The 11,969-nt window shown below is 39.4% G+C and overlaps 3 protein-coding genes across 4 annotated transcripts; all 3 read left to right on the top strand.

Moving 5' to 3' along the window:
- The first annotated feature begins 1,459 nt into the window (after positions 1–1,459).
- LOC147060535 (uncharacterized) lies at positions 1,460–3,997 on the top strand. The gene is made up of 5 exons (XM_085906076.1): positions 1,460–2,121; positions 2,233–2,553; positions 2,663–2,788; positions 3,108–3,151; positions 3,227–3,997. The coding sequence occupies exons 1-5, from the start codon at positions 1,725–1,727 to the stop codon at positions 3,356–3,358; spliced, it is 1,020 nt and encodes a 339-aa protein (XP_085762202.1). The 5' UTR covers positions 1,460–1,724; the 3' UTR covers positions 3,359–3,997.
- Positions 3,998–4,399: 402 nt separating this feature from the next.
- LOC147060534 (uncharacterized) lies at positions 4,400–7,047 on the top strand. The gene is made up of 6 exons (XM_085905801.1): positions 4,400–5,109; positions 5,177–5,527; positions 5,651–5,974; positions 6,120–6,239; positions 6,678–6,736; positions 6,802–7,047. The coding sequence occupies exons 1-6, from the start codon at positions 5,064–5,066 to the stop codon at positions 6,919–6,921; spliced, it is 1,020 nt and encodes a 339-aa protein (XP_085761927.1). The 5' UTR covers positions 4,400–5,063; the 3' UTR covers positions 6,922–7,047.
- A 994-nt stretch (positions 7,048–8,041) lies between these two features.
- LOC147060533 (uncharacterized) lies at positions 8,042–10,187 on the top strand. Of its 2 annotated transcripts, XM_085905672.1 has the most exons (5): positions 8,042–8,620; positions 8,727–9,050; positions 9,149–9,274; positions 9,516–9,559; positions 9,632–10,187. In XM_085905672.1, the coding sequence occupies exons 1-5, from the start codon at positions 8,437–8,439 to the stop codon at positions 9,761–9,763; spliced, it is 810 nt and encodes a 269-aa protein (XP_085761798.1). In that variant the 5' UTR covers positions 8,042–8,436; the 3' UTR covers positions 9,764–10,187. The 2 variants fall into 2 exon arrangements, with proteins under 2 accessions (XP_085761798.1, XP_085761797.1); XM_085905671.1 differs by having other exon boundaries at positions 9,516–10,187.
- Positions 10,188–11,969: the final 1,782 nt, after the last annotated feature.

Genomic DNA, 11,969 nt, shown 5'->3' with positions numbered 1-11,969 from the left:
ATTTGATTTTTATAAATCTGAAAATTATTCATAATATTTCTATTATTTGCATTTATTTATTAATCATCTCAGGATCCTCCACAAATTGTACACAAATGTATTTTGTATCAATGTAAAAACTATTTATTATTTGTATATATCTATTAAGCATACCAGGATCCAACCAAAGGTGCTGCAAAATTTCAAAGCAACTGTATGTAAAAGCACAAAAAAAATCAGATGTGTTCAGGCTGATTCTCAAAATTGGATCTATATGAAATCACATTTTTTTACATCCGTTCAAGCTGACCCTGTGCAAGACTGTAACTGTTCTCCAAACAAACACGGGGCACACACCAACAGCCATTCGTCTTTCCATTCACAGCGAGTTGAAAAAACAAGCAAAAAATGTGTGTGGAACCTGAACTGCATTTTGCGTTAGCACCGAGTTACACTGCTGCTGTAAGCGGTTGTGGATCATCGAAAAATGGAAGCTTCTTTTACCTTCCCACCTGTAACTCTCTTCGATGTTCAGAAGGATGTACAAATACTGTGACATAAACTTCTTCCTTTCACATTGTGTGTCTTTGGCCTGCGGTGGTGGGCCTTTGACCAACAACATAGAGCAGTGTTCAAGGGAACTGTTGACAGGAAATGAGAGGGCACACTAAACCGGCAAAGACATCGGAGTTCATCTTTTGGTCTCATTTTGCATCGTAAAAACACTTTGTCACTAAAGCGCTAAATTACCTCTACAAGTGGTAACCAAACGACAACACGTTTTCTTTGATGATGTCGTCTGACCACATTGACATTTCTGCACCGACAGTCAGTCAGGAAATGCTACTGTCAAAAGAAGCAACCAAACTGAGAACCTTCATCGTGCAACTAGATAATGACCAAAGTGACAAAGGAGGATGATGTTGAAGAAAATTTAGACTGGAAATGCTCATGTCGTCCATCTGCCAATGAGAAACAAAAGAAGCATCCAAACTGAGAACTTTCATCGTGCAACCAGATAATGTGACCTAAAACTAAATCACACAGTCGGATGATGTTGAAGATTTTAGACTGGCCAAGACCGTCAGCTGACTTAAACCCTATTGAACACGCATGCATAGGTTAGTCTCCAAAATTCCCGCCATCCTCTTCAATTCAAAGTAGAAACGAGTTCAGGACACATGATTGTAATAAATACTGATGCATTCCTGTATAGGGTTGAAATGAACGCAATAGCAAACGCAAAATATTTTCATTTCTTTTGCTTCAGACGACCCCTTGTCATAGTCCCTCACATAGTCATTGTTTTTTGTTAAGCTTTTTAAGCTTGATATGAATAAGCTGATTTGTGTGTGATTCATTATTTTGCTCTGCACAAACTGTTTCTGAAGCGGACCTTCAGAATGCTAACTGATTTAAGGTTTTCTGGGGGTTTCATTGATATATTGAAATCGTTAGCGATGAATGTGCGCTATTTAAACTGTCTCAAACGTGACGCAGCAACTAGATATCAAGTCTTGTACAGAAGAGTGTTCACTGAGAGGAGCCGGGTTGGGTTCACACCTGAAACGGCCAATGCGATGTGTGTAAAATTGTCCCCTCCCTTTTGGTGTTCTACGTTTCAAGTCAAACATTTGAAGCTCTCTGGAGGAACTGCTGCACTTGCTGGAAGAACAAGATGCGGACGATGCTTCATCTGATGCTCCTGCTGATCCCGTTTAGAGGCAAGTCAAAGCTCAAAGGCAATGGAGTCATGTTCATCACTCTTACGCTGTGTTTTGTTCTGTTCAGGATACATGGGTCAGCCCATCTTTACAACAGAGACCAAAGAGGTTGGAGAGAGTGTCTCTCTGGAATGTGCCCGCAACCCTTCTGAAATTCAGGCTGTTCTTGCTTGGATTCGACTTGTTTCTGGAAGCTTTCCAGAAATCTTAGGTCAGATGAAATCCTTTGGTATGGGAGAAGCTGAAACTGGGACATCAAAGAGTGGACGTCGTATCACAGTCAAGCAAGAGCCAGGGAAGTTCCTTCTGCAAATTAGTCGGGTGCAAAAAAACGACACGGCGCTCTACTACTGTTTCAAATGGAAAACATGGGCTCATGAATCGACATTTTTGAATGGAGTATTTATACAGGTTAAAGGTAAGGTGATTTTGCTTTGAGAATAATTAGACACTAATTTATCATTTAAATTATTTTGGGCAGTTCTTTGATAATCAACATGAAAGACTAAAAGGTCAACTTGCATTTCAGACGTTCCAGAAGCAGAGACCGTCGTCACTGCTGTCACTCATGACTTGCAGTTCAACGAGAGCCGATCACAGTGCTCGTTCGTCTCTCGCTCTGTTAATACGTGTGCGGATGGACACAACGTTTATTGGCTCAGAGCTGGACCAGAAGATTCGAATCCCAACTTCGTTTACGCTCATGACAAATGTGATAAAGTTGCAAATGGTTCAATGCAGGAATGCGTTCACACTTTGCCAAACAACGTAAGCGCCGGAACGTACTCTTGTGCTGTGGTCACATGTGGGCACATTTTTATGGCAAAAGCAACAAAGGTCATCATTAAAGGTTTGTCATCTTCACTAGTGCCACGTGTGAAGTTTCAATAATGAAAATTGCTTGAATTGTAATTTTTGCTGGGTTTTTTTGTTGGTTTTTTTTCATCCTCATGATCCAGATGGCAGCAAATGTGATATACAAAGGTCTGTCATCTTTGTCTTGGGTTCTACTTTGGCCTTAAGCTGGATCATATCAGCCTTCCTCATATGCAAGACCAAGACAAAAGGCTGTTTTTACTGCAAAGGTAAGAGAACGTGCACATGTAGCCTCCAAATGCAAAAGTTTTTTGCCATCATTTTGACTCAAAGTGTCAAACTCGGGCCCTGTGATTTAGACAAAACTTGAGCCATATAAAAGTTTCCATATAATATATTCATATATCCATATATACGTATATATATATATCTAGATGTATACGTGTCTGTACACACACGTAATTCTGCGCTTTTTAAAACAACGCAACATGCAATGTTGCAAGTTATGTCGTGGAACCCAAAAACCTCTGGTTTGTGAGTCCTATTTAAGAATGACTACTTGAAAGACTTTCTCTCTTCAATGTTCAGCTTGTCAGAAAACCCGTGAAGAAACGTGCAGTGGTGCGCAGCAGGTCAGTCGAAGGTTTCTCCGCTTGTTTACTCCCTTTCCACCTTCTTCTTGTGACACGCCTGACTTGTTTTCTCAGAGAACCGAGGACACTTTGGTTTATTCCGCGCCGACCATCGTCGCCAGGAAAAGTGGCAAAGCCATCCAACCGAGAGTGAGAAAAAACGAGGAGTTTAGCACGTATACAGACGTCTGCCTCCACGAAACCTAACGAGATCAAATTAATTTAAAGTTTGTATTAAGATCATTCACATTTCAAAAGTACTTCAGACGTTTACAGCACAAGGAACCATATTTGGGATATTGGGACTAAACTAAAATAAACCTCAATACAAAGTTTGTATTGAGAATTTTTACATTTCTAAAGTACTGCAGAAATTTACAACGCAAGGAACCATATTTGGCATGTTGGGACTAAACTAACACTGTACAACCTCCATCAATCAAAATAGAATGATTGTAGTGATTAAAAAAAATAATAATTGCTTCATCAAAGACAAGAAAACATCCTGTACAATGGTAGTGAGATTGCAAATGTGATAAGGATTGGAAGATGTAAATAGAAATGTACTCGAGCTATTTTTCTGAAGTACCACATTCATTTTAAGGACTCCAGTGAGTCATGACAATCGATTTTCATCATTTAAAAACAAAAAACAAAAAGAATGTGAATATGTTAAGTCACTCATGACTTGCACCGGTATGTGCTAAAAGCTAGCTCACTAGCTAAATGCGAATTAGCAATAATACTGCTGGCTCATTTGTTATTTCAAAAATAATGTTTCTATTGTCATTACTTGCAGCTGAGAGTTTGTTGGATCTTGAACTGAAAAATATAATGTAACGAGAATAAAATGTCTGAGAAAAAATACTATTATTTTATTCATATTTTATGAGAAAAAAAATCATCAGCGCATTAGGAAAAAAACGGGACACTTCATCATCCATTTATGTCATCATGGGGGATTATTTTATTTTGTATGAATTTAAAAACAATTTATTATTTACATATATCTATTAAGCATCTCATTTTGCATCGTAAAAACACTTTGTCACTAAAGCGCTAGATTACCTGTACAAGTAGTAACCAAACGACAACACGTTCTCTTTGATGATGTCGTCTGACCACATTGACATTTCTGCACTGACAGTCAGTCAGGAAATGCTACTGTCATCCATCTGCCACTGAGAAACAAAAGAAGCATCCAAACTGAGAACCTTCATCGTGCAACCAAATAATGTGACCTAAAATAAAATCACACAGTAGGATGATGTTGAAGATTTTAGACTGGCCAAGACCGTCAGCTGACTTAAACCCTTTTGAACACGCATGCATAGGTTAGTCTCCAAAATGGCCACCATCCTCTTCTTTCCAAAGTACAAAGGAGTTCAGGACACATGATTGTAATAAATACTGATGCATTCGTGTATGGGGTTGAAGTGAACGCAATAGCAAACGCTAAATATTTTCATTTCTTTTGCTTCAGATGACCCCTTGTCATAGTCCCTCACGTAGTCATTGTTTTTCGTTAAGCTTTTTAAGCTTGATATGAAGAAGCTGATTTATGTGTGAATAATTATTTTGCTCTGCACAAACTGTTTCTGAAGTAAACCTTCAGAATGCTTACAGATTTAAGGTTTTCTGGAGGTTTTGCTCCAAGTTGATTCATTGATATATTGAAATCGTTAGTGATGAATGTGCGCTATTTAAAGTGTCAGAGTCTCAAACGTGACGCAGCAACTAGATATCAAGTCTTGTACAGAAGAGCATTCACTGAGAGGAGCCAGGTTGGGTTGACACCTGAAACGGCCAATGCGATGTCTGTCAAATTGTCCCCTCCCCTGTGGTGTTCTACGTTTCAAGTCAAACATTTGAAGCTCTCTGGAGGAACTGCTGCACTTGCTGGAAGAACAAGATGCGGACGACGCTTCATCTGCTTCTCCTGCTGATCCCGTTTGGAGGCAAGTCCAAGCTCAAAGGCAATGGAGTCATGTTCATCACTCTTACGCTGTGTTTTGTTCTGTTCAGGATACATGGGTCAGCCCATCTTCACAACAGAGACCAAAAAGGTTGGACAGCGTGTCTCTCTGGAATGTGCCCGCAACCCTTCTGAATTTGAGGCTGTTCTTATTTGGATTCAATTTGCATCTGGAAGCTTTCCAGAAATCTTAGGTCAGATGTCATCCTTTGATCATGCAGAACCCAAAACTGGGACATCAAAGAGTGGACGTCGTATCACAGTCAAGCAAGAGCCAGGGAAGTTCGTTCTGCAAATTCGTCAGGTGCAAAAAATCGACACAGGGCTCTACTACTGTTTCAAATGGCCATCACGGTATCAAAAAATGGAACTTTTGAATGGAATATTTCTACTGGTCAAAGGTAAATATGGATATGTGTGATTTGGCATTGAGAATATTTAGACAATAATTAGTCATTTAAATATTTTTTCTGCAGTTCTGTGATAATTAACATGAAAGACTAAAAGGTCAATTTGCATTTCAGACGTCCCAGAAGCAGAGACCGCCGTCACTGCTGTCAGTCATGACTTGCAGTTCAACGAGAGCCAATTGCGGTGCTCGATTTTCTCTCGCTCTGTTAATAAAACGTGTGCGGATGGACACAACGTTTATTGGCTCAGAGCTGGACCAGAAGATTCAAATCCCAACTTCATTTACGCTCATGACAAATGTGACAAAGTTGCAAATGGCCCCATACAGAAATGCGTTCACACTTTCCCAAACAACGTCGACGCCGGAACGTACTCTTGTGCTGTGGTCACATGTGGGCAGATTTTTATGGCAAAAGCAACAAAGGTCATCATTAAAGGTATGTCATCTTCACTAGTGCCAAGTGTGAAGTTTCAATAGTGAAAATTGCTTGACTGAGACTGACTGACTGACCGACCGACCGACTGACTTGTGATATTATTTAGCCAGGCCATTCACAGGCGTGTCTCCTTTCATTTCTTTAGAAAGCGTGATTCCATTTGATGGTTCACACAAAGAAATTATTCTGGTTTTGTCTTCCATCGTGGCCTTAAGTCTGCTGGTCATCGCCTTACTGATCAATGTCATCGTGAAAAACAACACAGGTAATGTAAGGCCGTGTTTTCTAACCCTCATTAAATCTAAGAAAGTGTTTGACTTTGGAGAGCTAATGTCACACCGTCATACACAAATGTCCCAAAAGGTACACGCAGGCGTACCTGGTATTGCCTAAAAGACCGTGAGTGACAATAGGAGTAGTTGGCGTGTGAGCGTTTGGGTGTGAGTTGTGATCAACAGAAGCTCCTTGCGAATGTTTACATTCTGTTTGTCTGACTATGAGAAAATTCAAACCTGCGTACTCTGGAATTTTCCTGTATGGGACAAATAAAGGACAATCTTATTTTACCAGGTAAGTAAAATTTGATCCATTCCTGCAACTTGTTGCAGCATAGTGGTTGAGAATATGGGTCATGTCTGTCACTGATGCCCCGCCCCCTTTTTCATACTGCACTCTAATGATCTCTTTTTATTACTATTTACAGCCTCTTTTTCAAAGCAAAGCAAGAACCCTTGTGATTTTCAAGGCCCTCCGACGTTAAATGTATGTATTCCTTAAATAAGTTGTGGGTTTTTTTTATTTATTCATTGGATGTCGTTTCCTCACAGAGGGAAGAAAATGCCCGCCTCAACTCAACTGTGCTTTTCAGCATGGTGGAAAGCAATACGCTAGATGCAGCACAGACCAAGGCTTCGCTCATGACTTGCACCGTACGTGCTAAAAGCTAGCTCATTAGCTAAATGCGAATTAGCAACAGTACTGCTGACAAAAATATGTTTCTATTGTCATTACTTGAAGCTGAAAAATTCTTAGTTGAATCTTGCACTGAAAAATAGAATGCAACATGAATAAAATTTCTGGGAAAAAAGACTATAACTGTATTCATATTTTATGAAAAAAAAATTCATCAGCGTGTTAGGAAAACAACAGGACGTTTAATCATCCATGTATGTCATCATTGGGGGGTATTTTATTTTGTATGAATGTAAAAACAATTTATAATATTTCTATTTTTTGCATATATTTATTAAGCACCCCAGGATCCCACACAAATTGTTCACAATGTATTTTGTATCAATGAAAAAACTATTATTTGCATATATTTATTAAGCATCCCACTAAAGGGCTGAATTACCTCTACAAGTGGGAACCAAACGACAGCACGTTCTCTTTGCTGATGTCGTCTGACCACATTTTTGCACCGGCAGTCAGTCAGGAAATGCTACTGTCATCCATCTGCCACTGAGAAAAAAAAGAAGCAAACAAACTGAGAACCTTCATCGTGCAACTAGATAATGACCTAAAACAAAGTGACAAAAGAGGATGATGTTGAAGAAAATTTAGACTGGCCAAGACCGGCAGCTGACTTAAACCCTATTGAGCATGGATAGGGTAGTCTCCAACATGGCCGCCGTCCTCTTCAATCCAAAGCAAAAAATAGTTCAGGACAGATAATTGTTATAAATACTGATGCATGCGTGTTTGTGGTTAAAGTGAACTCTATAGCAAACAACAAATATTTTCATTTCTTTTTTGTCACATGACACATTTTTGTATTGTGCCTTTGTCATTGTCCGTCACATAGTCTTTGTTTTTCGGTAAGCTTTTAAAACTTGATACAAAGAAGCTGATTTGCGTGTGATCAATTATTTCTCTTTGCACAAACTCTGTTGATGAAGCAGATCTTCACAATGCCACACTAATTTAAGGTTTTCTCTATTTTGGGGTTTTGCTCCAAGTTGATTTATTGATACATTGAAATTGTGCGTTATTCAAAGCGTCAAAGTCTAAAACGTGATGCAGCAACTAGATATCAAGTATTGTACAGAAGAACGTTCACTGAGAGGAGCCAGGTTGGGTTGACACCTGAAACGGCCAATGCGATGTCTGTCAAATTGTCCCCTCCCCTTTAGTGTTCTATGTTTCAAGTCAAATATTTGAAGCTCTCTGGAGGAACTGCTGCACTTGATGGAACAACAAGATGCGGACGACGCTTCATCTGCTGCTCCTGCTGATCCCGTTTGGAGGCAAGTCCAAGCTCAAAGGCAACGGCGTCATGTTCATCACTCATACTCTGTGTTTTGTTCTGTGCAGGAAACACGGGTCAGCCCATCTTCACAACAGAGACCAAAAAGGTTGGACAGAGTGTCTCTCTGGAATGTGCCCGCAACCGGTCTGAATTTGGGGCTGAACTTTATTGGATTCGACTTGCGTCTGGAAGCTTTCCAGAAATCTTAGGTCAGATGCCAAGCTTTGGTTCTACAAGCCGCGAAACTGGACATATCACAGTCAAGCAAAAGCCAGGGAAGTTTGTTCTGCAAATTAGTCGGGTGCAAAAAAGCGACACGGCGCTCTACTACTGTTTCAAATGGACAACATGGGCTAATAAATCAAAATTTGTGAATGGAGTATTTCTACAGGTTAAAGGTAAGGTGATTTTGCTTTGAGAATAATTAGACACTATCATTTAAATAATTTTGGGCAGTTCTTTGATAATCAACATGAAAGACTAAAAGGTCAATTTGCATTTCAGACGTAGCAGAAGCAGAGACCGCCGTCACTGCTGTCACTCATGACTTGCAGTTCAACGAGAGCCGATCGCAGTGCTCGTTCGTCTCTCGCTCTGTTAATAAAACGTGTGCGGATGGACACAACGTTTATTGGCTCAGAGCTGGACCAGAAGATTCAAATCCCAACTTCATTTACGCTCATGACAAATGTGACAAAGTTGCAAATGGTTCCATGCAGGAATGCGTTCACGCTTTCCCAAACAACGTCAACGCCGAAACGTACTCTTGTGCTGTGGCCACATGTGGGCACATTTTTATGGCAGAGGCAACAAAGGTCAACATGCAAGGTAAATCAAATATTTTGATTTCAGAATTGTCAAGTAGCACGGATTTCAAAAACTTCGAATTATTGTTTGCTGTTTTTTTCTTTTCTTTCATAATCCAGACCCCAGCAAGTCTGATTTCCTAATGACTGTTATCTTCGTCATGGCTGCTGCTTTGACCTTAATCTCCATCCTGTCAGCTTTTCTCATATATAAGGTCAAGACAAAAACATTTTGTTCCTGCATAGGTGAGAGAAATTCCACTGCTTCTTTTGGGGTTCTCACAATTTGGGGGAGGGAGGCATTAGTTTTCAAACATTCCCTCATTTTAACACCAATCCAATATAGTTGCCAAATGTATCACTCATTGCCATAAGAAAAAGAAAAGTGTAGGCATGCACCTTGGGGGATGGAAAAGATGTAATACAAGTTATTTTGGGAGTCCTCGTGACGCCATTGCTTGATAGACTTTCTTTCTTTGATCTTTAGCTTGTCGGCAAACTCGTGAAGAAACGTGCAGTGTTGCGCATCAGGTCAGTCGAAAGGTTACCCGCACGTTTGCTGCCGTTCCACCTTCTTGTGACACAAGTGACTTGTTTTTTCAGACAACCGAGCACACTTTGGTTTATTCCGCGCCGACCATCGTCACCAGGAAAAGTGGCAAAGAGAGCCAAATAACAGCGAGAAAAAACGAAGATTTTAGCACGTATACGGACGTCTGCCTCCGCGAAACCTAACCAGACCAAATTAATGCAAAGTTTGTACGACGATATTTTACATTTCAAAAGTACTGCAGAAATTTACAGCGCAAAGAACCATATTTGGCATATTGGGAATAAACTAACACTGTACAACCTCTGTCAATCAAAATAGAATGATTGCAGTGATTTAAAAGAAAAAAAAATGGCTTCCCCAAGGACAAGAAAACATCTTATACAATGGTAGTGACATTGCAAATGTGAAAAGGATTGGAATATGTGGAAAATGGACTGCTACATTTGAAAGATTCCAGTGATTCATGACGATGGATTTTCTTCATTTAAAACAAAAAAAAAAATACTAACATGTTAAGGCTGTATGTGCAAATGAGAACAATGTATTGCTTCTGTTGTGCTTCATTTTCAACATTCTTACGTTGATGTTTATGCTGCGCCAATAAAAAGTAGGAAGTTATGAAATATTGGCCAATAAAGCTGATTTTGATCAATATATCATGTTCTGATTTCGACAAAGGTGTCCGTGTTCGGTCCTGCTTCAAAATGAACACTCAGACAGGATTAAGAACTTTCCAGAGTTCTTTTCCTCGTCATCAACAGCAAGGCTTGAGTATGTGTACCCTGAAATTCAAATGCCCGGTGTGCTCAATTGGCAGTCCAGCCCTTCTGTCAGTCACGCATCAAATAATCGATTCGTATAAAATGGTCCAGACTTGAGATTGGAATTGAAATTTGTGTTTAGTAGTCACTCATAAAGTCATTCAACAAGTAGAGCGGCAGTGTCTTCACTTTTAAAAAGAGAGATGTTTCTAGCCATTTATTTTACGTGCATTTTTTTTCAAATTTAAACAGTTATTACGAGTCACTGATTTCAAAACTAGTCATTCATCAGTTTGTTGTGTCGCCTATACTGTATATAATATGAGACATTCATGCATTTATTTGGGTTGACATCATCGATGACCATCCAACGGAAACGATGACTGACGATGCAGCCCACGACACAAATAAGTATGACACCCCTAGTGTAGTGTGTATTAAACAAATAGATCTCAGACTAAAATAACTTAATCAAGCTCAACCCCGGAAGGCTCTCACGCTTTTGGCTTGTGGCGGCAACCCAGTTAGGTGCTAAGTTATCCTCACAAGTGAGAACACAACAACATGTATTTGATAATGCGATGCAGCCAGACCACACTGTGACATTTTTGTACCTGCAGCTAGTCAGGAAATACATGTTGTATCATAAACGGTCATACACAAATAGTTTGCACATCTCAACACTTCTTACATAAGCCTGTTTCATTTTGGGTGAACTTGTCAATTTATTTGTTAAATATAAAAACCTAAACGGTACTTTCATGCTTATTTAGTCACTTTGGTGGATTTTCAACAAAAAAAAAACACAAATGCAAAAAAAAAATCAAGACAAATGATGGTGAAAGAAATAAAGGGTTCGGCTGGAATTTGCCGGAAAACATTTCATTGATCACAATTTTTCTTCACCAAAGTGATAGAAAGGTTGAATTTGGACAAATATGAAGTCCACTTATAATCTCAAACTAACGCCCAATGCTGATGAACAACATGATAGCATCAGGAAAAGAAACTACAAAACATATTAAGTTTGCCAACAAGCACTCTCGTGATGATAAGCGACCCGGGAGATGAATGAATAAATTAAAAACAAAAAATTTTCAGTTCTAATATTTGCCAATGTTTTTTTTCATTTCGCGAAGAAATTTTGAACACGTGACAAGAAAAACTGTCTGCAACCATTTGCAAGTCTTTGCAACCTTTTAGGACCCGTTGATGACCCACCTAGCATAGGAATAGGAGTGCTATTTGCTGCCCAAATTGCTCCACTTTTTCTTTCTGCTGTCTTCACTAAAATCATTTTCAAAGGTATGAAAATCATCATCCAATTTTCATTCTGACTTTCATCTTACCTTTGAGATTTTGTCAAAACACTCCCAGCTAAGATTTAAGGTACAATACAGGAGCCGTGTGATCACACTTCAGTGTGTCATTCAAAGAAAGTGTAAAGAACATTTCATGTTTTGGAATCATCCAACACAAACGCTTTACGTTTATTGGTTAAGTAATGAGCACGTGGGTGTCGTTCATTCAGATGCATGACTGTCAGAAAATAATGCAAACTTACAGGAACGTTTTGGTGGATGCATTTCCATCGGGTTGGGTCGACGCCTGAAACGACCAATGAGAT

Source organism: Syngnathus leptorhynchus, chromosome 2 (genome assembly GCF_054491065.1).
Source record: "Syngnathus leptorhynchus isolate UIUO chromosome 2, UIUO_Slep, whole genome shotgun sequence".
In the NCBI taxonomy this organism is placed as follows: Eukaryota; Metazoa; Chordata; class Actinopteri; order Syngnathiformes; family Syngnathidae; genus Syngnathus; species Syngnathus leptorhynchus.
This window is presented reverse-complemented; position numbering and strand designations above follow the sequence as displayed.

Excerpts from the sequence above, each read along its gene's own strand:
- LOC147060535 (XM_085906076.1), top strand. The coding sequence starts at position 1,725 with ATGGAGTCATGTTCATCACTCTTACGCTGTGTTTTGTTCTGTTCAGGA. Across the intron at positions 2,122-2,232 it reads AGTATTTATACAGGTTAAAG|ACGTTCCAGAAGCAGAGACC; the intron begins GTAAGGTGATTT and ends CTTGCATTTCAG. Across the intron at positions 3,152-3,226 it reads CGTGCAGTGGTGCGCAGCAG|AGAACCGAGGACACTTTGGT; the intron begins GTCAGTCGAAGG and ends TTGTTTTCTCAG.
- LOC147060534 (XM_085905801.1), top strand. The coding sequence starts at position 5,064 with ATGCGGACGACGCTTCATCTGCTTCTCCTGCTGATCCCGTTTGGAG. Across the intron at positions 5,110-5,176 it reads CCTGCTGATCCCGTTTGGAG|GATACATGGGTCAGCCCATC; the intron begins GCAAGTCCAAGC and ends TGTTCTGTTCAG. Across the intron at positions 5,528-5,650 it reads AATATTTCTACTGGTCAAAG|ACGTCCCAGAAGCAGAGACC; the intron begins GTAAATATGGAT and ends TTTGCATTTCAG.
- LOC147060533 (XM_085905671.1), top strand. The coding sequence starts at position 8,437 with ATGCCAAGCTTTGGTTCTACAAGCCGCGAAACTGGACATATCACAGTC. Across the intron at positions 8,621-8,726 it reads AGTATTTCTACAGGTTAAAG|ACGTAGCAGAAGCAGAGACC; the intron begins GTAAGGTGATTT and ends TTTGCATTTCAG. Across the intron at positions 9,051-9,148 it reads AACAAAGGTCAACATGCAAG|ACCCCAGCAAGTCTGATTTC; the intron begins GTAAATCAAATA and ends TTCATAATCCAG.